General features: G+C 39.8%; 1 protein-coding gene and 1 long non-coding RNA gene across 4 annotated transcripts in view; one reads left to right on the top strand and one right to left on the bottom strand.

Moving 5' to 3' along the window:
- Positions 1 to 4,403: 4,403 nt before the first annotated feature.
- Positions 4,404 to 14,267, bottom strand: LOC139827921 (uncharacterized). The gene is made up of 3 exons (XR_011739059.1): positions 14,091 to 14,267; positions 11,572 to 11,717; positions 4,404 to 4,554 (listed from the first exon to the last, which is right to left on the bottom strand). It is a non-coding gene; the product is annotated as an uncharacterized lncRNA (long non-coding RNA).
- Positions 14,268 to 17,799: 3,532 nt separating this feature from the next.
- Positions 17,800 to 25,444, top strand: part of GLRB (glycine receptor beta) — a 49,772-nt gene continuing 42,127 nt past the window's right edge. For 2 of the 3 annotated variants that reach the window (XM_071807762.1, XM_071807761.1), the window contains exons 1-2: positions 17,932 to 18,065; positions 19,496 to 19,649. In XM_071807762.1, the coding sequence (XP_071663863.1) occupies positions 19,528 to 19,649 (122 nt within the window). In that variant the 5' untranslated portion in view covers positions 17,932 to 18,065; positions 19,496 to 19,527. The other variant, XM_065836844.2, reaches the window with a different exon arrangement.

Raw genomic sequence — 25,444 nt, 5'->3', positions numbered from 1 at the left:
CAATTGGGAGCACATGGTTGATGGTGAATGTTTCTGCATGTGCATGGATCTGACTCTGAGCAGGGAGCCAAGGCCTGGCTTGATGCTGTTTTACATCAACATCCACAGAGTTAACCCTCTGGAGGACAAGGAAGTTCTGCATCATCTGGTCTCCCAGGTCTTCATGAAACACACTAGTGAGCTATTTGCTCTTCTGCAATTCCTCTAAAAACCTACTAAAATAGCAAAAGGCTGAAAAGGAAACTTAGTCTTCATTAAACTTTAAGTACCACAGAATGATGCATTTTCTATCAAATGCCTATACAGCACAGTGGAGACCTCTTCCATGACTGAAGGTCTATAAGCCTTAGCTGAAAGAAAATAATGGTCTCATAGACATTTGGGTTACAGGCATTTCTAATGGCAAATTTTATGTGATAAGGTTTTTTTTTGTGTCAAATTTCAGTTGTTAGAATTTACAGTTTTGAAATCTGAAAAGAACCTGTGAGCTACTTAATGTGACCTGCCAGTATTCATTAAAGAATGTGAAAGCTTCTAAAAGTAGTTTAAACATTTTCGATAGAATATTACTCCTGTGTGTTGTTCCACATAGACCTGTTTACCATACCCTGATAAGGCTAATTTCATAACACCTAGGTCTGAAATTGTGCATGTGATTTGTACTATGTACCTTAAAGCTCTAAAATAGACTGCAGTCAGGACAGCTGTCCAAGTTTCTATGTAAACAAAAATACAACATCATCCTTATTTAGATGGGACCTCAACTTCCTCATCTAATCCTTACCAAGCCTCTGAATACTTATTTGTTAGTTACTGTCTCTCCTTGAAATACTAATCACTGACTGTAACTAGGAGTGAAATGGGGCTCTGTTTGTTATGGACACATGGTCCAGTAGTGCTAATATTTACCTGAGTGTTTGAATTTGTTCATGTAAGTAATCCCTCCCAGATCATCAATGGTGATGGGAACAGACTGACAGCAGAAAGCGCAGAGCCAATGATTCCCTCTCTGATTCAAATACACTTTTTTAAAATGCACTTTATGCTTTTACATTGTCAATCACTTTTACAAGTTCAAATATTCACAATTGTAAATACTAGAAAAGGAATAATCCTGACCTAAACTTTCATGAAGAATGAACCTTCTCAGTCAAAAAACTTCCACCTATTTTATACTGGTGCCTCTGAAAACTTTACTTAAAATTAAAAAAAGAAAAAGAAAAAGAAAACAAGAAAAAGCTTTGCAATGCCTTTTCTTCCAACACAGAAAAACAGACGTTCATTAGATATATGAATCTTCCTTCAGGTTAGTAGTCTAAGGAGTTTCTTTCCAACAAACTTTCCTGTTTGCTTTCTTGCCTTTATTGCTCTACAGGGATAAACTGGTTTACTTTTAGTAACTTACAATTGTTCGGTCTGAGTTGTGAAGTGACACAGTCTTAAGGAAACTGATTAAAACCAATGGGTTTTTTTAATACTTTTTTTTTTCACAAAGCTTCCGAAAAGTCTTGTTGACCAGGAAATTTCTGAAGGGTTGGGTAAGGTTATGAAGTCAGTAGCCTAAAGAGGAAACTGCTGCTGGCAGTTCTGGGTGTATTGAGCAATTGCATTTTTGAGTAATCCTTGTTTGCTTTTATCTTTTATGGTAACATTTCATGAGGCTTCATGTGGTCGGTGTTCCTTGTGCAGGGGTAAAACCTGGCTGAGAGACTTATTTTCTTTTTTAAAATCCCTTCATCTTGGAACCAAGAGTAGATAATAATTACTTGTGTAAGCACAACGATGCAGGAGTAGGGAAGTGCGGAGTACTCGTGGGCATGGATATCAGGAATATATGCAACTTCAGTCAATAGTGATGTGAATCTGGCAAACACTTTTGATTTTTCTCACATCCTTTTCCTTTCAAGATTTTATTTTGGGACTTGCTCATAAAGAACTCCAGGCAAAATTTCCCTGAAGTCCCTCACAACATTTCAGTTTGGATTAAAGATTATGCTTGGCACCAAGTCCAAGAGCAATAACGAATACTAGGATGGACTGCTTAGTACACACCAGTGTTTACCAAGGTTGCAGTCAGCCAGCCTCCATTTTAACAGAAATCTGAGATTATATGTTTATCTACAAGTTCCAAATAAATTAGATTCAAAGATTTATGTCAATGAGGATCTATCAAATGCATCCATGATAAAAGTAACCTTTTATTTTCTTTTTGTTTTGTTTTCTTTAAAAAAGAACTATTTCTAAGGGAATTTAAGAATTGAATAATTCTTTCATTACTTGTAGATGTGGTCTCAACTTCAAATTCCCATATTAGTAGAAGCTGTTCTCCAGAATTTATAAGCTTTTGAATAAAGAAAATCAAGTTATGTTAAATAAAAATTTAGACTTCATAAGGGATATGTGCATCTCTTTGATCTTTCAAAAACTCTTTTAGCTTATAAAATACAGAAAATGTGTGGCTAAACTCTCTGTGTGACTTTGAAAATGTTTCCTTGTAGCTTAGAAAGCACTGGAATGACACATTTCCATATGGAAAATTTCTGTCACTGGCAGGGCCTTGCATCATTCATCACTTTCTTTTTTTCTGTGGAAAACAAGAAGAGTTAAGGGGATTAATTGGTCTGATTAGGAGGATAAGTAAGAGGTGGGACACATATTGATACAATATGTACTATTAAATATGTACTTTCTGTAAAATATGTGCAGACAAACTTACTCTCATCAGCAAGCGAAATATTTTTAATTTTAAGCAAAAGAAATAGGTTAGAAATCAAGGAGAAAGTCAGAAGAAAATATAACACTATTAACAAGTGAATTCTCACTGGACGAATTCAGCTAACTGATGAAATAAAACTCTTGCAAGTGAAAAAATCCATCATCCAGGATGACAGCCCAAACAATAATGCTTTTTGCTTGAGTAGGATCTATCCCTAATTGGAATCTAGTTTCTCTTGAATCCCATTCAAGACAGAACTCAGAAAATTTCGTAACTTGAACTGGTAAACTCACATTTTGGAGGTCAATGACATATCTTATCACCTTCAGACAACTGCCTGAAAATGTCTTTCTCAGCCTGCAGTCCTGTAGGTAGGTATTCTGAAAAGTATTTCTAACTGTGCTTCTGTCAAAACTTTTTCTCTTCCTGGGAAAGGTATGTATTCTTTGTTCTTTGGCATTTATCTATTTAGTGATTAATACCCAAAGAGGGAAAAAATCCCACAACTGATCTTTCAACTGCTGTTTCTGTCACTTATTTAATTATTAAGATCCTTTGAAACACAACTAAAGAAGAGTTTCCAGAAGCCTTGTCAAACATGCTATGACCCCTATAAGTCACAAGTAAGCATTCCAGCAGTGCCTCTTGCACAGTCCCGGTTTTCAAAATTATTAAAGTGTGCCTGTGTTTGTCTCCAAGATGTCATAACTGGATCTGCTGGAGCCTGGAAGGTTTTAGCTGAGCCCATCCTGAAGACAGGGCCTGCACAGTGGCCACAGGACAGTGTCAGGCGCCGTCTGCAGCGTTAACTGAATGGTTGCTGTGAGCAGGCACAGCTTCCTTTAAAAAAATCCATTTTTCTTGTCCACACAAAAGGGCTGGTGAGGCCATGAAAGGTGGTTTAGAAAGGTCATTTCCCCTGTGTATAATCCTTCTGGTTGCTCCACCAACACTTACAACTTCCATAGAAACCAGCTGGCATTGCCTGTTAGCTCTGGAACAGGGAGCAGAGAAGTGAAGGAAGAGCTAGAGGCTTATTTTTATCTTATTTAATTTATTCTTGTTTGAAAACAGGCCTTTATTACATTGTGTTTTGAGAACACGTTAATAGATACATGCAGAACAATACAGGAAGAATCTGTCAGTGGAAACATGTTCTTAAGGATGGCAGAAATTATTTGCTTGTGCTTCTTTGCTGAGTGAAAGGATTACAGAATTAAGCAGCACCTGCCCACCTCAGAGGCCTGCTCTTTGTCTGTTCACCTCCCACACCAATTTCCACTTTACATGTGATTTCTATCCTATCCTCTTTCCTGTAAGTGGTAATTTCTCTAAACTCTACCATTCCTCACTGTATAAGCTGCATTCCTCAGTGTTATGCAAGAGACAGTCAAAACTGATCTCTACATCTTCATATATTGAAGAGTCTTAACAATGCACAGTATATAAGTGCCATTACTTTCCTGTGAGACATCAGATTTCTTATGACAATCATCATTTTTCAAAGAGGAACTCTGAGAATGAAGAAGAGGGAATGAAACTACAGTTTATTAGCCTACTGCTATTGATTTAATTTAATAAAATTTATAAAGTGGGGATACTTCTTACCCAACTTTCTAAATGCAAAACATGAGAACAAAATATTTCATAAAGATGAGAAATATTTTTGACAGAGAATAGAAGAGAAAGGATATTTTACCAGGCACTGGACTGTCTTTTCCCTTTTCTTGAGGTAGCTGGAGTGAGATCGTTGCAATCCTCACCAAGTTCTCAACCACAGGGATTTTTCTGTCATTCTTGTGTGGGGAATTGTGTAGAAAACTGCCATTATCTGAAGACTAAACAGATTGTCATTCTTACTTTTAAAGCTGTCTGCTGTGTGAGCCATTGTCATAACCCACCTGTGTGTCAAATCCAGACATTGCGTTATAACATCTTCAGATACATGGAGATGCCAGAGACTTTGCAAAGCCTCTTTACTTTGCCAAAGCAAATAAATGAAGAGAAATCCCTGAGGGTTAAGGGATGAATGGAACAGATGTGATAGCTTTACTTCACATTCATTCTGCCTCACGCATAGGTGCCATGTAAGACGTATATTTTGAGTGTTGTTATACTTCGTCAACAGTCAGCAACAGAAAAGTCTCTTTTAGTATGTGGGCAGCTGAATGTAAGTCATGTCAACCCTAAGGTTGCTGCAAATTATTTAAGACGCTGAACTCAGGGCAATTTATAAAGTTCCTTTTGAGTTGAGGCATACCAATCAAGTGTAACATCACTTGAAAAGAGAATTGCAGTTTCATCCTTGCAATCTTGCTCTTCTACCCTTTCCATCCCAAGAAAGTGTTGGGGTTTTTTATTTGGCTGTTTTTTTTGTTTTGTTCGGGGTTTTTGTTTGTTTGTTTGTTTTGTTTGTGCTTTTTTTTGTTGTTGTTGTTGTCGTTTTTGCCTGCTGCAAAACACAAAAGAGAAGGAAAGAAAAAAGGAAGTTGCCAACTGGCTGATTTCCAATTTACATGGGTATAACTACAGAATCAGCCCAGCATTTGGCTTTATTTAGAAACACAGGCCCCTTTCCAGATCCCATTAAGACTGATGGAAAATACACTTCATTGATTTCACTGACAGTGGATTGAGCCCATTAAGAAAATGGTGTCAGGGTAGTGACAATTTCTGTGTAAACTGGAAAGAATGTAACCATTTGTAGACCAAAAGAACGTATTTCCAAAACCTTTAATATGAATTCCAAACAAACAAATGTATTGAAAATTAATTCAACATGAAGCTAGTGCCTGTGCACAGTCACGTTTTTCTTACTGAGCAACACTGCTAAAGGAGTATAATGTGCCTCTTGGTTATACATCAAGAGGAAAAGTATTTGCAAAGACTGGGATTATATTCCCAACGTATCAGTCACTGTGGCTGCACTAACTTCCAAGATAAAATCATCAGCTATAGTAGACTTCTAATAGATTATTCCTATCCCACAGTTTAGGAAGAAACAGAGAAAAAACTGATATTTTCTTTTCCTGACACTAAATGGCTAACGTGAAGTTAACTCAAAATGACTATTTTGCTCTGGGGAAAGAATGGCTGCACATTTGTGATCTGGTGTACTAGCGGGGCTGAATTTGCCTTGCACTTACAGTTGGAGTCTTGCAGGGTGTACCAGGGTGTGTGGCTGCTGTGCTGGGAAGTGGTTTCCCTCCTGGTGGAACCAAGGTTGAGGTCACCCATCTGAGTGCCCCTGACTCACCTTACTTGCCACATTACCTCCTCATGGATGTGTGACATGTGCCTACAGTCAGATATTTGCAAAAATGTGGTTTTCGGTAAAGATACCATGTGTATATACAGTCCTAGGACCACACGGAATTTCAACACATCAAACTCTAGTTCCTTCTGTTTCGCTCTGCACCACTTAGTAATGCCAGTGTAGCCCTAGAGCCTTAAAATAGGATTAGATCTTCAGCCACCAGAGGGGAAGAACATGTCTAAAGACTGTCTCCAATTTGCATCAGTCTAATAGTGAAGCCCAAACCTCAGCCTAGTCCACACCCATGAACGGAAATCTATAACTGGCCAGATTTAAGAAAATGCCTCAGTTCCTTAAAGAGAACAAGATTCTATGGGCAGATATACTATGGGAAAGGTCAGATTTTAACTTTTTTCTCCAGCAACACCATGTTCTTATGATACACTGAGCTTAACAGATTTTGAAGAATTCATGCTCACTGAGGCAGTGAAAACAAGATGAGTCTCATGGAAGTGCTATGGAGATTTTAGTAGATAAAATACTAATAGTAAATTCATTCCTAGCTCATCTCTGGAAAAAACAAACAAACAGAAAAACACAAAAAGGCTTGGCAGGGGCCTAAGCCTTTCTCCCTATTGACACGGATAGCCACAGCTGTCAAGTCAAGGGGCAAAAGGACAAGTGTAGGGGCTCCATTTATATTCCAGGGTTAGTTCTGGGAAGCTTGTTCTGGTTTTTATGGTTTTGTTTTGTGGGGTTTTTTTTCTTTCTATTCCATTTTCCTTTTTTTCTGCTTTTTTCCTTTTTCTTTTTAGTGTACTTTTCCCATCCACCTCAGTTTCTTTTTTTTTTTTTTTTTCTTTCCCTTCGTTTCCTTACTGTCTAAATTAGATCCCAGCCAGGGTTCAAGTTCATTCAGGGGACAACAAAACCTGACCTCACTTCTAAGCTGAATTCACCGCTGGGATATATGAGCATTGCAACTCTGTCTGAAAGCAAAGTCACACAGCTTAGCTCTGTGTGGCTTTGCCCTGGGACACAGGAAGGAAGCCGTGCTTTCAGAGCTAGGAATCATCTCTTGCTAAATATCAGTGCCCAGCAGCACGGTGTTCCAGCAGAACTGGATGGGAGGCTACTGGATGCCGAGAGCTGGAGCTGCTTTGGATGGCTGGATCTCCCTCCATGCAATTGCTTATTGGTCAGAGCAGGCCAAGGTGTGAGACAGGTTTGGGTGTTTTGTCAAAGTTCAAATGCAGCTCATATTTGGAGTGAATCATCAGTAAACATCAGTGGGTATTTTTATGGAAAAAATATGTTTAAGAACTAAAGATCTTTTATGAGGTCTATTTTCTGGTTAATCTCATAAAGGGTTTTGGCCACTTCTCTACACTTCTGTGTTGCATTTGTTTATTTTCCACCACTTTAATAATAACACTACTGCTCTGAACTTGTGCTGTAAACAGCTGACTGGCAACAAAGATGTTTTGAAAGACAAGAAAAAAACAAAAAACCATTTAATCTACACTGAAAACGGTATTCCATAACTAGAGCTCAAAATTCTGGTTCACATCAACTAAAAAGGAATTTTTTGTTAACTGTGACAGAACAGGACTGCACATGCTTTTGAACTAGTCAACAGGTCTCTTTTTTGTTTGGTTTGTCAGAAAGGTTCACTCAAGCATTTCAGAGATAAAGCTAACTTGACATAGAGTAATATCAGTTATTTGTGCCTTTTTCATTCTTAGTAAATCACAATGAGCATCTCAAGATTTCTGTTTTCCTATGATATGTATTCTGTAATGCTCCAAGCCAACATACTTACTGAAGGAAAATATTCAGCTAATTGTAATGTCTTTTATAAAATAAACAGCGGAGTTAAGCATTGCTACAGTGGTCTTAAACCCAGTTCATGCAAAAGGCCAAGTACCTGAAGTAGATTTAAGAAGATCATAAAAAAAAGGAAGTCACTCCAATTTTGGTGTGACCAATCTAGCTACTGATCTGAAAAGACAGAGAATCCCCTGAATATTAGTATTTGTGGAAGTTAGCCACAAATATAGAGATAGGAGAGAAAAAGCCTAAATACAATGCTGAAACTGTGAACCTGATGCCAGTTCCATTTCATTAAACTATTGTGAAAAGAGAGGAAAGCAGGAATGTGAAATTCTAGACGGAGAAAGGGTATAACATATTTGTTTCATCAAATTGTATACACCTAAAAGATGAGGTGCTAAGAAGCATACAATATGGGCTTGTCAAAACACACCAAGTCAACCATTCTTTGACAGAGCAGCTAGCCTGCTCTATGAGTGAATAAAGTAGGTGTGAAATAATTTAACTTTAGTAAGGCTAGACTTTGTTATCTATCTGAGCATAAGCAAATAAGGAAATGTGGTGTACTTTGGACCTTATTAGTGCTAATTTAACCTCCTTATCATCAGTTCTTAACTCAACATACCACCGCAATTTGTTCCCTCTGCTTCAGACAGCATTCCTGATGCCCAGCGCACTTCAGTCACCATTCAGCTGGGAAGGTCTCTAGCTTGTGGCTGCCAACCTAAACATCTAACCTAAGTGATGTTAGTCATCTTCTTTATGCCAGTTGTCTAAAACTGTTATTATCTAGAGGTCCTTGATTCCAGCTGAGGCTTCACTGACGAGCCCACCCAGGCAGTTTGGAACTGAGTCCTCCGTGCTGGCAATGGGTGAGAGAGCCCTGATATCTCCCACATGCTCTGCATTAGAGTCCAGGCCCTCGTGCAAGGATCGGAGAGTGGGATCAGACTGGCTGACAATAGTTGTTAAGATTAGATTAGAATGGGTGCTGAGAGGCTGGGCTGGGAAACTCCATAATAGGAATTGAGTGAGGAGTACAGTGAGAACACAGTGACTAAAGGCAGACTAAAGTAAGGACAGTTTGTGTAATAGACAAGGTCCAGGCAATCTGGGGTCAGACAGACAAGAGCCTAGCTAGGGATGTCTGCCTGAGATTTGGAGACATAGAAGCAGCTGGGAACGGGTCTGGAGAGCAAGCTGCTGTGTTTGCACCACACCATACTGCAGCATGCCGCTGTAGAAAAGAACCATGACAAGACATTTGAGGGGAGGTTGAATGGCAACAAAATGTCACCCATTATCTGTTGTCCTGAGTTTTGTGGTTCACATATAAATTGAGGAGTGTAACTGCAGCACTGACACTACGTATGCCTTGTGTGATTTTGAGACCAAATTTCTCCAGTCCATTTTATTTATGCTACCACTTTCCCAGCAGGAGACATCAGCCTCAGAATCTAGGCCATCAAGCGGCCAGTAAATGATATCAGTACTTCAGAGCCTCCAGATTGTCACTGACTGTAAGGAGCTAGATCAGATGAGTCAACAGAAAAAGGGCCTCCAAAGATATCAGGGAAAGTTGATGTCATTTATAGATGCTATAAAGCCCATTAGAAATAAATACATTTCTGCCACCATTACTGCCAGCAGACCTACATAAAGAACATGATAGTTGTCCCTAATATCACTGCACAGTTTGCCGACAGCTTTACCCAGTTCTTTATGCCAATATGTGATATCATGACCTGGTCTCAGCTTCTGGTCCACACCAGTCACAGAGAGAGTGGCTGGGTCCTTTGTCAGTGTAATCTGAGCAGTGTGGGCTGTCAGTGCGCAGCTGCGCTTCCAGCAACGAGGGACTCGACCGTGAGACAGAAAACAGCTTCTGGAGGCTGGTCTCTGAGAGGTACTCAGGGCAGCTTTGCAGTCACATTCTCCTAGATGTTGGACTGGGAACCAGAAACAGTCACTGTCTGGTCTGCCTTCAGATAGATCTTCCTCACATGTTTAGATCCAGATACTGACATGCCAGCCTCAAGACCTCACAGATTACTGTTGGGCTGACCAGGCATTAAGAAGGAAGGATTTCAATTAAGATAGGAAAATCACTTCTACTGGCAAGCCTGAATGATTTTCTGAATTTATTAAATGAGGAAAACAGGAAAAACCAGGAAAAACTGTGTTCCTGTGCACACTGTGGCAAATACCTGTGTATGTATACTGCTAGCTGAAGTAAAAAACAAAGATCTAAAAAGCCTGGAGTTTCTGGCTCTTATTTACCCAATTCTTCTGCCCTACAGCATGAGGAACTTGGTCCTTGGAGCTGAGCCATCACGTTAGACTTGACAGCTGCAAAAGCCAGTGTCAGACAATTTCTCCGCAGTCTGACAGTTCCTCTGTGCACTCAGGCTGCTGCATATTCTTTGTTTTCTAATCTTGAAGGAGCAGGGCAGTAGTGCCCTTGATACATGCCTTATTCTAATAGACCAAGGTCTATGTAATTTCATAATGGTAATAAGAAATCCCTGAATTGAAAACGACTGGAGTTTGGATAGATATTTGGGTACAGTATAACATCAGCTGGTCCTGTTCATACTCTGCCCTGGCATCTGCCTGTGGCCACCACTGCAGACAGAATATTGTGCTACGGGATCCAGTGCTCTGAAGTAGCATGGCTGCTTTTATGCAGTTGTTTGACTATCTTCATCAAATATTCAATGACTGCATGGTCTTCATATGAACAGTATTGCAATTACATTGAATACAGAATAACAGAATAGTACTTTGACACAATATATCTGTCTGGACAGGCAAATCCCAGCCCTAGTCCTTTAGGTGTTCAAAATGGAATATTTCCCTTGAGTTCTGCATTCAGAGTAACTGCAGGATCTATGTTTTTAACAACTACATTCAAGATAAGCACTAACAAAATACATATCCAAACAAAGCATTTCAAAGCACACTTTATGACATAAACAGTTCTATGGAAGGCAATGGCTCTGCTGACTTGCCTAAGCTGATACCATAGTTAACCTATATAAAGGCAAAAATATAACATTAATCAGACATAATCTGAAAAGCAGAATGTATTTTTTCAACAACCAGGTTGTTTCCAGCATAAAAGTACTCCTCTCTACCAACACTGATGTCAGATTCATTAACATGCATGAGTCTCTCCTAGTTCAAGACGGGAAGGATAATGTCTTAGAGGAGAGAAAATTGTGCTAAGGATGAAGCAAAAGGTCAGTACATTCTTTAACGCTGAATGATCACAAATGCTAAAACCTCTGCTATCTCTGTTTACAGTTAGACATTAAAAAACAATTAGCAGCACAAGTGCTTTCACTGCAGCTCCTTGAACTTTCAGTGCTAGATTTACTTTTAATGTTGATGTAAGATATGTAATTTACACTGTACATTTTGGGCATAATGTGTAAAATATTTTTTTCCATAACAAGCTGTCATTGTAGGGTGAATGGGATTTCTACAGGGGCTTCTGGGTAACATATTTTTGGAAGTTTCCATTTTAGAAATTATTAATTGCTATTATAATTTCTGAGAAACCATGTAAAGTAATAACTAGGTATCACGCATATAATTATGATTACGCTGAAGTGTGTTTTTCAAGCTAGAAGGACATGGTCTTTCTTGAATGCTTAATTGTACTTAAACCTCCCAGAAGTATGTTCAGTCAAGAGGGTTCATATAACAGTGTTTGCTCCAACCCATAATTTTCTCCAACATTCCCTATTCTTGTGTCACATACCTGCATTTGTGACTCAGGCACCTCTTCTTCTTGCTGAGTGGTTTCATTCTCCAGGACTACAGATTATTTTTCTTCTATATATTAGTTTTCATTGCACTCTTTATCCAAAGAATCAGCAGTCAGGGATCACCAGTTCTTCGAGTTTTCTGAAAGAAAAGTAGCAGAAGTTTAATTTCAGAGTAAATTTAATAGTGCCTTCTAGGATGCTCTAAAGCAGATCCTTTAATCTGCACGGGTCCTTCACACTGCTGTTAGGTGTGAAAACCCAGACATTCTCCTGGAAATTGCATTTACTAGGATGATGTCCATTTTCTGAACTGCTAAATCTGGATGAGGAAACAGATCCTAAAGTTATGACTTATTATAGCACAAATGTAGAGAATATCAATTTTCTAAACTAAGAACTAAACTAAGGCCTTATACTGAGATTATGCTGAAAGAGCTGCCTAAAAGGTAAAAAGTATCTGCTTTCTTTAGGTAGCAGGCACACAATGAATTTTGAGGCTCATGTCCAGTTTGGAGTTGGAACTCGGGACAGGCACAGTTCATTATAACACCATGATGGTGTTCTAGAAGTGCTCCAAAGACTGCGACTGAGCATCTTGTGGGTTTTAAGAAATTTGCCCCGCAGGCCTTTGGCACCATATGTGTAGCAGGTAGCTGACAGCTGTTCAGACTGAGTGCAAATCAAGATGAATTTAAGTGAAGAGCAGCTACTACAGCAAAGCACATCAGCAGCGTGACTTAGGCAGAATGCATGCACTACGGCGGGTGAAAAGGGAATCTGAACATGACATTGAAGGCTGTCCTCTCTTCTGTCCTCAGGAACATCTGCATAACTTTTCAGTGTAGTCAGCCAGCAGTCGTCCCAAATCATACTTAAAACTTATTAGTTGGAATTGTCTTGGCTTGCACAAGACATCTGTCTCTTATTTTTGTTGTGTAAGTAGAGGAAATAAACACAGATACATAATCCTGTGTAGCACTTTGCATGCAATAAGAGCCTTTAGAAAGTGTTCATGTTGCAGAAAGTATATAATGTGTTGTTGAATGACATTTCAATAACTGTATTCACAGTTCTTTTCAAGCTACAGCTATATTCTTTACTGATTTCTACAGATAGAGCTGTGGTACAGTTACTCACGAGGCATACACTTCATGTCTGTAATGTTGATAACAATTACTAATCATGCATTGACTCTTCACAAGTCATTTACATCTACCATTTATGCATGAACAAACAATGCCTCTAAGAACTTGGAAGCTGACAAGTTAATCCTTTTCATCACTGGCTTGTATCTCAATTCTTAAATGACGGTATTATGCATAAAAGAAATGACTCTTGTATTAAATGTGTTCAGCCAATTAATTACACAGTCGGTTTTACTGAAACATAGGGGTTAAATGTGAGCATATGGGTTAAATGTGGATGCATCTTTTGATTTTTTTTTTCTTCCCTAAAACTGGTACGACAATCTTTCTGAACTTCCCAAAACATTATCTTTCAGGTAGAAAATGAGCCTGAATAATTTTAAATAGAAGTTTAGTTGATCTTTTAACATTATTATAAATACATGAATGTGTGCAAACTTTTTTTAAAGTTAATATGTTGATTGTGGGCATTACAAGGTACAGCAGGAGTTTAAAGTTACTTCAATGTCACTAGTAAAACACTTCAACACAAGGAGAGGTGTTTCAGATGAGAGAATACTTCTTTTGACAGTTAATACATTTCTCAGGTTAATTAAGCTGTCTTTCAGGAAAGCACAGAACTTCATATAGCAATATTAATAATTCTAGGTACTAGTCTTATTTGCATAATAGGAAAGATTAATGTGATCACTTTGGAGTCAGTTTTTTAGGTTGAAACCTCTGCAAGAGGTTTTCACCCACTAATATCAGTAATGCAAATCTTACTGGCTTTGGTGACCTGGGATTAAACTTTAATCTCTTTGACAATGACATTAGAGAACTGTAGAATCAACCTCTATTCACACATAACTCCCTTTCTGGTTTTCCTGTACAACGCATCAATATCTGTATTATAATACGTACACCTCTACTTTCTACATTGATCAATCCTTTCAGGGACTACAGGACATGTACTCTGTTCTGTTGTGTATTGGTTTTTGGTTTTGCTTTTTTCCTCAGCTTTGGGGTGATTGCTACAGTACTTTCATTTTAGAAGTAAGAGAGCAGGGAAAAAAAGTCTTGAAGTCATACACACAGCTTGACAATCCTTCCTGCACGGAGATCTGTCAGCGAGGGCACAGCTCCATAGGAAATGCAAACAATAAAATGCATAAGCCTGCAAGGAACCTATATTTTGGACATCTTGTATGATTCCAATTTTCTCTATACCCATGACAGCAATAAGACATGTGGCTACTTCCTGTGATGTACAGGCATTATTAATATGATTATGTCTATTATGATCAATATATGCCATTGCTGTTTTGACAAGCTATTTAACTACTGGATACATAAAGCCTAATATAGGCCAGGCTTATTATACTTACCACTAATACCAAGTTTGAAGATGCACACATTTCTAATAGTTCTCTCATTTAATTTTAGTAAATGAGACACTTCACTGTATACACAGGTCTCTCAAAAGTCTTCATTTTAGAGCCTCCACCAAGGCATAGTAGTCTGAATTTGCCTGGATTCAGATCAACCCTGGAAGGATCATCTGTCACACTCGGTATCTGTAAAGGAGAGAGAGAGAGGAGGGAATTGGAACATTAAGGAGGTCAGACTATAATTTCCTTCATCTGACCGTTTGTCTGTTCGTTATTTTGTTCACTGTTGGGTTTGTTTCTGTAAGTTTCTGTATTTCAAAATGGAATGTACATCAGTAGTCTTCTCAGAAGGAAGGAAATCAGGTACCTTCTACAGTGCTGATCATTGGTACTGGAAGGGAGAAACCTTTCATACCAAATACTTATTTTGTCCCTATTTCCTACAATAACCTGAGGATATATACATCTTTACAACAGTAGTAAAGAAAATAACAAAGAGCTTTCAGCATCCTTTAGAAATTGGTCTCAGGAGCCCTGTAACCCTCTACACCAGGCGCGTCAAACTGATTTTCACCAGGGCCCACATCAGCCTCATAGTTGCCTTCAAAGGGCCGAATGTAAGTTTAGGACTGTATAAATGTAGAAGTTACATTTACACATTTACATTACATCCCTGCTACAGTCTGGATGATGACCAAAGCCCTCAAGATGTGACAGGTGACTGAAATAAAAAACATCTGTAATCACAAAGGTTGAAGAACATGAAATCCTTTTTGAAATGATGTTTTCTAATTGTGTGAATTAAATCAACTCAATTTATAAGAAAAACTAGTTTGGTGAGCTTTTAAACTAATTAAATCTGATTTCCAATTGATGCAGGCCTTGTGGCTGCCTGTTTTTTTTTTTTAACAGAATTAATATGAAAGGCATGGGTTCTTCTGTTAATATAAATTTAAAAATACATATTCACTTTCCTGAAAAAAAACCTTGGTAAAGGTTTTAATAAAAATTTGTCAGCTATTTGACATTAGAAGTTCTGTTTCTCAGTCATAATTCCTCTTCTAGTCAAGCAGATACTTCATTAATTAAATATATTTGTATTTAAGAATTTATAATACCTTTCTCCCAAGTAGATTTTCTGGTGTCTAATAGTCACTCAGGCGAGTCTGCTTTCTTTATCATGTTTTTCCTTCCGCAGGAACATCGACTCAATCTGTCTTCCCAGCCAGCTGTCTTCACAAAACACACAGGACTTAAAACCTCTGTGACTGAACAGCAGAGCTGGACTGCAGGATCTTCCGATCTCCATGTTCCACAACTGCAAACCAAACAAAGGACTAATGTCCCCAGGCTGATCACTAGGAAAGGTCTTGTTATATTTTGCCTATGGTTTACACAACCATTTTCTAGTGATCAAATAAATTAATATGGTTAAATACTTCCAACAGTGGACACAGCAGCAGTTGCAAGCAGAGGCAAGGCAGACGACTCCAGCCCTGCACTGTGAAATACAATTAATCCTGAGACAGGTGGGTCTGCCTTTATACATTAATTTACAAGTAAAGCTTCTATTTTATTTACTTATTTCTATTCAATAGGTTCTCCGAAATACAAAACACCACCAAAACCAATCTGCAGAACCCGAACCATTACTCACGATCAACCAGGTTGGTGATATAAGTTTTTTATAGCAGGCTTTTTTCCCCCAGTCCTTCCCATTTGGGCATTGCTGGGTCAGCTGCCACTGTGCTAGGACATCTGAATGGCACACCGGCTGTCCTGCAAAGTCCTGCACATGTGACAGCTCCAGCTTCTCTGCTGGCTTGACCAGAAGGTGTGTCCAGGTAACAAAGAGGCTGTCTGTGACCTTGCCCAGCTTCTATATGGTGAGAGACAGGAGGAAAGGCCTTTTCCCACAGACTCTTCGCTGCTGGCACTTGCTTGAGATTCAATACCTATTCCATTTAAGTGCATTAAAAAAATTCAAGGGTTATTGAAATATTTCTTATGAAACTTGATTTATTTGTGAAATGTAAGGCACTGAAAGATACTACGTAGATACTTTTCTGAAGCAGCTCCCTTTTCTTGACTTTGTTAAATATACCTCACTTTTATAAGCCGTAGAAAGATATCAGCTGTACACTCGTATTTTACATGAACCCAAGGGGTAGATGATATTTATTTCTCTATTAGTCCTGTTGAGTTACCACAAATATTCATCCATCCTTAGGTATATACAACCACAGCTGCACCAGGAAGCACTTGCAAATACCAGTGGATTTGCTGGCAGCCCAAAGGAGGCCATGAGTTGCTTTGTGTAGAAGGAGCCAGGTTTGGCAGCTGCAGAAGGCAGCGAGCAGAAAGTGGAACCTGTGGTGGCTGTGACAGACTGGTGCTGACAGTCATTTGTTCCTCTGCTGCCACTACTACAGCATGTTGCAGATGCTTGTTATGCTCTATCGTGTTAAGGCTTTCTCAACACAAACAGAGGACATGTCTGTCCTCATGTCTTAAGCATATTGCTGGCTTCTTTTTCATGCCTCTGTCTCCAGTTTCACAACAAAAATGCAGAAAAGTAGAAACGGCATTCGGTGTGTAGCTGCTCCCAAACAGATTTATGCCAGTCCTCCTAGAACAATTGCAGCATCCCGGTTTCTATTCCTGAGATAAAGTTCAGAAGTGTTTTTAAAAAATAAACCCTTTTTTCTCTTCATGGAGACTGTGTTATAGGAAGACTTCTGGGCTTTGCTTTCTGTTTCAGGAAACAACTTCACTTTGTTTAATTTGCAAGTTCCTGTGTTTCAGCTGGAAAACTGTGTCTTGAGAGACCTGTGGCCTTAAACTGACCTTCGGAAATAGATTTTTGCATCCATGTGTGTATGTATGCATGTATGTATATGGCACTGTATATATACTGTATGGCAGCATTTTCTGAAGGGTATGGAATTATTATCAGAGTGTATCTTTAATTCAGTTAGGACAGGAACATTGCTCAGAGGGTGGAGCTGAGGGTACACAACACATGAGTATTAGGGGATGTATGCAACTGCTTGCTGCCTGTCATGTCACATGCACTAGGCTATGTGCACATGTACTTGTCATTTGCCAAAGAGGTGACTTTTTTTTTTTTTTTTTAATCTGCCACTGTGGTGTAGCCCAAATCCCAACAGAGCTTCACAAAGGAAGTATGATGAGGATTACAGGACATTGCAGAAATTGTCCATTGATGTATCACACTTAATCACTGGATCCATTCTGAAGAACAAAAAGTATTCTTCAGGTGATGCTGCTCTTTCACCACATGGCAGACTGAAGCTCTGGCTGTGCATACTAGGAGTGGTAAGAAATAAGGCTGTAAGACAAAGACGACTTGGGAACAGTCATAATTTCCAGTGAGTCGGTCACTAAAAAGAATGAGAGACATATGGGAGATAATGCCTTTGAAATATAATGGGAGGATTAGCATTTCGTAACCAAAGACCACTTGGCTGTATAACGACGTCTGTCCATTTCCAAAATTTAGGCCACATAGCTAACGCAAGCAAGAAGTCCAGCACATACCTGTATTTCTGCAAGTCTGATATACAAGAAGCTCCGAAAAGAATTTTATGTATGACATTTCCATTCCCGTCGGTGGCCCGTCTCCAGCGGCGGGAGGGCCGGGGGGTTGGGGCGGAGATATCCGGGCCACCCCTCCCCAGCGCTCCCGCCGCCGGCGACGCCGCTCGCCCAGTGCCCATGTGCGGGCGAGCGGCCGGGACATGCTCACTGGGCGGGCACCGCGCCGCGGCTACCGCACATGCTCACTTGGCCGCGGAGGGCACCGTCGGAGGTAAGGGCTCGCTCCGCCGCCGGGGGAACCGCGCTTTCGCTCCGACCGGACCGCGACATGCTCCGCCGCCCGTTCCCCGGTCGTCACCGGCTCTAATCGTGGCGGGAGCGGGGCAGGGCGCCGCGGCGGAGCGTCTGGCGGTGAGCGCTGGGCAGCGGCGGTGAGGCCGTGGCGGTGACGGGGCTGCGCCGGGCAGCCCCGGTGGGGCGGGGGACACGGAGGAGCGAGGGTCCGGCCCGAGAACCGCGTCCCCGCCGAGCAGCAGCTGCCCAGGCCCCGTCAGCACCTCGGCCAGCGCCGGTGGCGGCGGGGCCGGGCCGCGGCGGTGGGTCCGGGGCGGGCGCCGGCGGGGCTCAGGGTGTTGCCTCGAGGGGGAAGCGGGGCGTGCGGGGGGCTCCGCTGCTTCCCTCCGCCCGCTCTGCCCCCGGCGCGCTGGCAGCGCTCAGCAGCACGGAGGCCGCTCTCTCGCCGGTGCTGGGGCCGGCGGGAGGCCTCGGGCCGGGCCGGGGAGGCGAGGAGGCCGGGAGAGGGGTAGGGGCCGGCGGGGACAGATCCGCGACCGTCACCGGGAGAGGGCTTTGCGGGGGCTGCAGCTCCCGGGGTGGGCTGAAGCTTCCCGGTGCCTCCCGGAGGTTGGGGGCTGGAGGGAGAGGGAGGCAACCACTGCCCCTTAACAATCATTTAAAATAAATAAATAAAAGCGGAAAATGCAGCCGGTGCTGAGGCGTTCGCGAGGTTTCCGCTGGCCTCAGGACACCACCTGGGAAGTATCTGCGGGATGGGAAACAAATGGGAAGTGCCTGGGGTGTCGTGCAGCTGCAGCCAGGGGCAGGTGGGGCTGTCTCTGGCTGAAACACAGGCTCAGCCCCTGGTCTTCGGGGTGCATGCTCTTGCCCATGAGAAGTTAAAATGTTAAACTGAATGAGAAGTTAAAACATTAAACTGAACACAATGTAATAAAGGACAGTATTGCAGGTTGTGTTTAGTCCTCTTTGTGAGGCCTTTTCAGTGTTGACTGCAGCGAGAATACTTTGTGCAAAATTGCCATTTGTTTTTAAATTCTGTAGATAAAATTAAATTTGCAACCTTTTGTGTTAACTAGTGTTGAAATGATTGCTATTTTATCTGTGCAAGGTCACAGGAGGCTTGCAGTTCTCTGCCCTGCTGAGTGACTGGTCACATTTGACCATACTTAATGCAGTTGATCCATGACATGTTTGGTGAGGAATTCTGTTTTCAAGTTTCTGAGAATTTTGAGTCAGGCAACCTTTGAAGGACATGGTGTTCATTTCTTAAACACACTGGAGCAAACTTGCTTTTAAATCTGTTCCTCACTGTCAGTCTTTTAACTCTGGGAAGCTACTTGTCTCTCAGAAAACTGCCTAAGTTGGTTCCGTATGAGAGGTACACCTCTACAGACTTTCTCTCACAAGGCAATTAAGATCAAATTAAAAAAAAAAACAACCAACAAAAAACAAAAAACCAAAATATTTGTTTACTTTTTGTAGGTATGTGTTCCCATTTGCCATATCTAGCCCTACTAAAATAAAACTCTTTTCTTTTGCCATAGGTTGAAGATTTCTCTGAAGCTTTATCTTCAAGATGAAGTTCTTACTAGTGGTTTTCTTTTTCTTATCGTTTTCCTTATGGGTTGAAGAAGTCTATTCCAAAGAGAAGTCTTCAAAGAAAGGAAAGGGGAAAAAGAAGCAGTATCTGTGTCCATCGTATGTTCCTTATTTCTTTTATGCTTTTATATGACGGTGATCCTACCATATTTTTATGTGTTGAAATTATGTGGCAATTGAAGTAGACGGTGATGCTTTCTGCTGAAAGAATGGGGCTCTGGGTGGGAATAAGAGGAAGAGGGTTTGACCAGCATCATAATTAAGTTCTGTCAATCAGTGTGTTTCTTCTGCAGCAGGTCTTCTGTTGTAATGGAAGGAAAAATCTAACCCATAGTAAATAATTTCTTTCTTTGCAGGGGATTCCAGCCTATTTATGGGGACAAAGTAATGTAGCCGCATAGTGCTATGCTGTCTAGCATTGTGCTGAAGGTATACTGAGAAAAGCAAGGAGGATGCAAACCCGTTGTACTGAAATTCAGTTTCTGGTTAGCTTAGTTCTGTAAGAAAAAGCTTGTCCTTCACACATTCTCACTGTGTGTTGGATAGAACTAATGCCTTCAGCACCTTCAGTAATTTACAGTGCTACAACATGGAGGTGGATTGACTGTTGCTATAAGGCATGCCCTTATGGAATAATCTCTCTGTAAAAGTACAGAAATTAAAATCTGTGTTTGCCCAGATGATTAGAAAACCTGTTCTGGGCACCTGTGATTACTTGGTGTTAAAAATACTGCCTCTTTCTAATGCCTACCACGTTTTAGGTTGTGATCCATAGGACAATACAAAAGTTTTATTTTTGAGGGCCTCTTTTGTCGTTTTCTTGGCCAGCCTTGCTTATCTTTTTATTGTTATGCTGTAAATATCTGAGGACAAGATCGATGGAGTACAATAAGTTGTCAATAAGCACAGAAAAGCACTGTGCCTGAAATAATAGAATTGTTTAGGCAAATTTAAAACACATTTATTCTTAGATCATAAAAGAAGACTGAGACTGGCTATTTAACATTAATAGACTTTTTCCAAATATAATAAAAAGAAATAAATTAACCAGACAGAAGCAATGTTTGAAATATACTTTTTAAAGTTCCCACTCTTTTTAGGTGATGTTTGTTTGCAACCCAAAATCTTTAGAAAGCCTTCTACATATGATGTTTTCATTCTTTTTTTTTTTTTATATCAAACCTGAAAAATGAGATATATCTTTGCATTTGAATACATTAGGATATGAGTCTCAAAAGTGATCATGATACATCTGAAGTGACCCCTACCCATTTTATCCCCTTTGAACAGCTCAGTTGAGCTCTGTCTGGAGCCTTTGATCTGAGCTACAGTGAGGATTTGTAGCAAGGAGAGAAATGTCATAGTTCCCAGGACGGGTGTAAGCACTGAAGTCCTCAGAAACAGAGTTACACAGCTGGGAACTGAATCCAGATCTTCCATGGTCTCATGGAAGCAGCCAGGATTTCCCCCCTCTTCTTGACTTGGTTTTAATTAGAATTCAAAACTTTGATGTCATTTTATCTTGATTAAGTGGGTAGCTTTTGGTTTTGGTTTTTTTTTTTTTTTTTGTCTCTTAAGTACAGTATTTCATGGTACTCTCTTCTTTGCGATAACAGTGACTTTACAACCATTACATATTATGTCATTTGTCACCAAAAGACTTGAAAAGCGTTGAATAAATGCTATAATTTGTGAAGCAATACTTTCACGCTCCAGTCACTAGCAGAATTCAGTGTTTATCTGATGTATCACATGTCCAGTGTTGCTAGCTAGAATTAATTGCCATATCAATTAGTCCTACTGGATTTTCTGAATAATGAACAAGTTGTCTGTATCTTACTTGGCTGAAATTCATGGCCTGAGAGACAACCACCTGTAATGGCGTGGTTGCAGAACTGCTGGTTTTGTGGCTGGCATCTAGAAGACCTCACATATGAATGAGCAATGAAAGTCAATTCTGTCTTGCAAAAAATTATCTAATGCTTTCTTCACTCAGTCTACTGGGGGCAAACTTTTAGTCATCAACATGTTTTTTATAATCTTTCACAAAACTTCATTACCTCATGACACTTTGCATTATAAAAAAGGCTGCCTATGCTGAGTAGTTTTTTTCCTGTGGGGAAAAAAAAAGTAAGAAATCTTTCCTCAGAAACAAACAAAACACACAGTGGAGTGGGAATTAAGTAACATGATAAGGATTGACCAAAAATAGTCTCAAAGGAAGTGGTTGAATGAAAAATTTACTAGTAAAGCACCAAAGAAATAGTTTAGAAGAATGCAGTGTATCTTATTTAAAGAAAGTAAACTGGATTTTGCATCATTTATAAAATTGAATAATACAAATTTACAAGTTGTAGTCTTAATCTATCTTTGTTTTACATTGGCTACTAGTACAATAAAATTCAAAGCTTAATTGTAACAAATTATTGTCCCTTGTTTCCTTACAGCATGTGAAAAGCTAAACTTTATCTCTATTAATTACATAAGGAATAGTCTTCTCTTTGCAAACTTTATAATCAAATTCAAATGTATGCAAATAATTTTCCAGGAAAGATTTAGGCTTGATCTGATGTTTTTGCTTGAGTTCCTTAGTTTGATGTTAAGAAATGGATGGTTATAAGACTGGTTTGGGACTTCAGCATGAATTTGTTTGTATGAAAACTGAAAACTGTGCATACTTGAGCTTTTCCTTTTATGGCTCTCCAGAATACAAGCCTTTCACCAAATGTGCCCCTCTGGCATCAAATTAACTACTAATAGAATAAACTGAAAACAATCTGATTAGAAACACCATGAAAAGTTTGTTATTGTCTCACAAACAGATATTTGCTTCCTTCAATTAGGAGAATTCTATTTTGTATCTTAGAGCAAAACCTCTTACTTGTGATTATTCATAACACTGTAATTCTCAGTGCATTATGTGACAGTGGCTTGCTTGGCCATCTTATTGTCTTTTATTTCTGAAACTGATTTTCCCAGGTTTTTTATCAAGTAGTTTCATGAAGGCGATGCTTAAACACTTGGTTCTTATTTTAATTTAATGATTGCTCAGAACAGATGTAAGATTTCACATCTTACATTTAGATAATTTTCATTCTTACCTCAGGCTTTCCAAATGAAACATAGAGTAATTATACTTTAGTCTGATTCCTGAATGTTTGTTGATTAACAAAGAAATTTATATCTTGGGCCTAAAATCCTATAATAGGGAGTATTGCAGCATAAATCTGAGAAGCCAGCTGCCACAGATGTATAGCGCCATAAAATCTACAGCTTTAGAGTAACAAAGCTCTTGCCTTTTGTATCCCTGGAAAATATTTTAAAAACCCAAACAGGTCCACCTCTTAGCTTATTTTGAAATTCACTATATTGAATACAGATGATTTCAATATAGCTACAGATGGAATTAGTCACTTGATCTCTTTCTTGGTGGTAGACTACCCATCAACTGTATTACCTCTATTACTTAGTTCTTATTCATTTCATCATAGTTTCTCATAATACCTGTTTATGATAAACATGTTGGATGCTTAACTGTGACTTTTTCTCAGAGCACTGCTGAGAAATGTTTTTCCTTTTCTTAAATCATAATAAATACTTCAGTTATTTTATGATGTTTGAGCTACTGCTGTTATCCCCACAATCCTTAGTAACCCAGAACATCTCTCCTCAAAACTACTTGTAAGATCTCTCAACAAATGAAATTAAAACGAAAGGGAAGTTTGGTTATGACTGTGTTGTAGAAGGCATAGGGATGTAAGAGTGTCAAACAGCAGCTAACAAAATCAGTTCTGACTGTGCTCATAATTACAACTGTCCCTGTTAATTATAGTTCTATTATGACTCTGCTGTTCACTTGCACAGTGTTCACTTCTGAAGATCCCACAGCATCTCTAATGCTACAGCAGTGCTGAGAGTATGACCTCAATCCCATTCTTTTGTCTGGAAATCAGGACTGTGCTTTTAAAATAGCATCCCTCCTCACCTTTATGCATTTTTTCCATGTGGAGGCTTATGTCCATGTAGAAGATTAACTAAAAGCTGTAGGATATCTGTAGAGACTCTTTACCCACAAAGCAGGAATGCAAATCATATTTTGGCGTGTATTCAGTAAAGCATATCAGCCACTTCAGAAACTGTGAAATGGCCCTCTAAGCCCTCCAGAAAACATGGCTTGTGCCATCTGCCAGGGCAGAAGCTTAGAAAGGTCACAGATACCAAGGTTCAATAAACAGCTTCCTTTAAAAAATAACAACAAAAGACAGTGGAACTAGGGGAAAAAAGCCTTTGATGTGTATAAAACAGAGAGTTTTATGAAAGCCTGTCCTAAAATGTCTCTTGGTTAACTGTCAGTTTCTGACACACTCTTGCCGTAAAGACTGAAGTAGAAGTTCAAAGTGTATCTTGTATCTTGGATCCTCTTCATCTTCCCATGGACAAGGATTTTTTTAATTATGTCAAGTGTTCGGATATACGTAGCCTCTATATCTGTAGTACGTGATCATCTCCAAAATGGAAATGGTGAACAAATGGAATCACTTCTGTCTTCATTCCCGTCTTGTAGGAGACACTGTTGATTGTTTGTGAAAATTTTTATTTATAGTCATGATGGGAGGGTTGATACAGTTTGTGGGAGAAGATGTAATGAAGTTGAAAGAAAAGCCTGAATCTGGTTGTGGAAACAGTTAACATCTCACAGTCATTCTGAAGATAAGTGCATTGCAGAGCCCAGGTCTGGTTCCTATAAAAATTCTTTTACCTTATAGTTACAGCAGTTTGTCAATGGTTTAATTATTCTGTAGCGTGTAACTCTCATGGAAAACCATGATACTGGACAGACAGGGCCACATTCCAGGAGGTTTGGGAATTTGTTTTCACAGTGGATAAACTTGCTGGGGAGTAAAAGATAAAGCTATGTAAGCAAAACCCAAGTTCTCTTGTAAAACAGTAATTAGGCGTAGTAGGCTGGTTCTCATTCAGTAATTCGTCCTCTCAGTGAGCAGTGTTTATTCTAAACGCTGTAGTGATGAGACACTACAATCATCTGGTAAAGTTACAGACTTTGTATTTTATATATAGGCTCCGGACTGAGAAAATACTTGGATCTGCCCATTAAATCATATCCCCTAAACCTAAGTGCAAGGAAAACCACAGGACTAAATTCTGTTCTCAGCTCCCCCAAATGGGTCTTTGAAAGACATGTTACACAGAATGTACCTCCACTTATACCACCATACAAGGTAGTTACATTTTACCAAGATCCATGTATTATCTCAGCATTTGGAAAAAAGACTGAGACATGGAACTGATGTGGATATATTTTTTTTTAAATGCCTGTAGTTCTGCTTAAACTTCTGGATGCTGATCATTTTTTGTGTCTGCATGCGATCGCAGAACACAGCAGGACACCTGTTATGCACAAGGGTCACTTGGGGGGTGACTTCTGTTGGATGCAGAGATGCCTAAGCTTGGAGCAAACAAGCTCATTTTAAGAAAAGGAAGTACAGTCAGCTTGCTGTGAGCAGTACTAGTCAGGCTGAATGAAGTACCATCCTAACCTGGTTCTGCTGGTTTGGGAGCTGTCGTCTCTACAGCGGGCAGATGAATCAGCTTGCTTTTCTCAAGTTTAGAGAATAATAAGAAGGCACTTCAGATGACCACATAAACACTCCTTAAGGTGTCTGACCCTGGCGATGTTGAATGTGAAACCACAGCTGGACTTTGTGGGTTTCTGATAGACGAAGACTGAAGTAGTGATGCTAACTGAGCTATTCACACCACACAGCTTCAGAAAGGTTACTTGCTTACTTTCCCACATTAGGAGACTCTGCTCTTTGGTCTGCCTACAGTAGGAGATGAAAATTGTGAGTTATTTCACCCCCACAATTCAGAGT

The sequence above is a fragment of the Patagioenas fasciata genome, chromosome 4 (genome assembly GCF_037038585.1).
Source record: "Patagioenas fasciata isolate bPatFas1 chromosome 4, bPatFas1.hap1, whole genome shotgun sequence".
Lineage (NCBI taxonomy): Eukaryota > Metazoa > Chordata > Aves > Columbiformes > Columbidae > Patagioenas > Patagioenas fasciata.
Note: the sequence above shows the minus strand (reverse complement) of the source record. Positions and strands in the feature narration are given on the sequence as shown.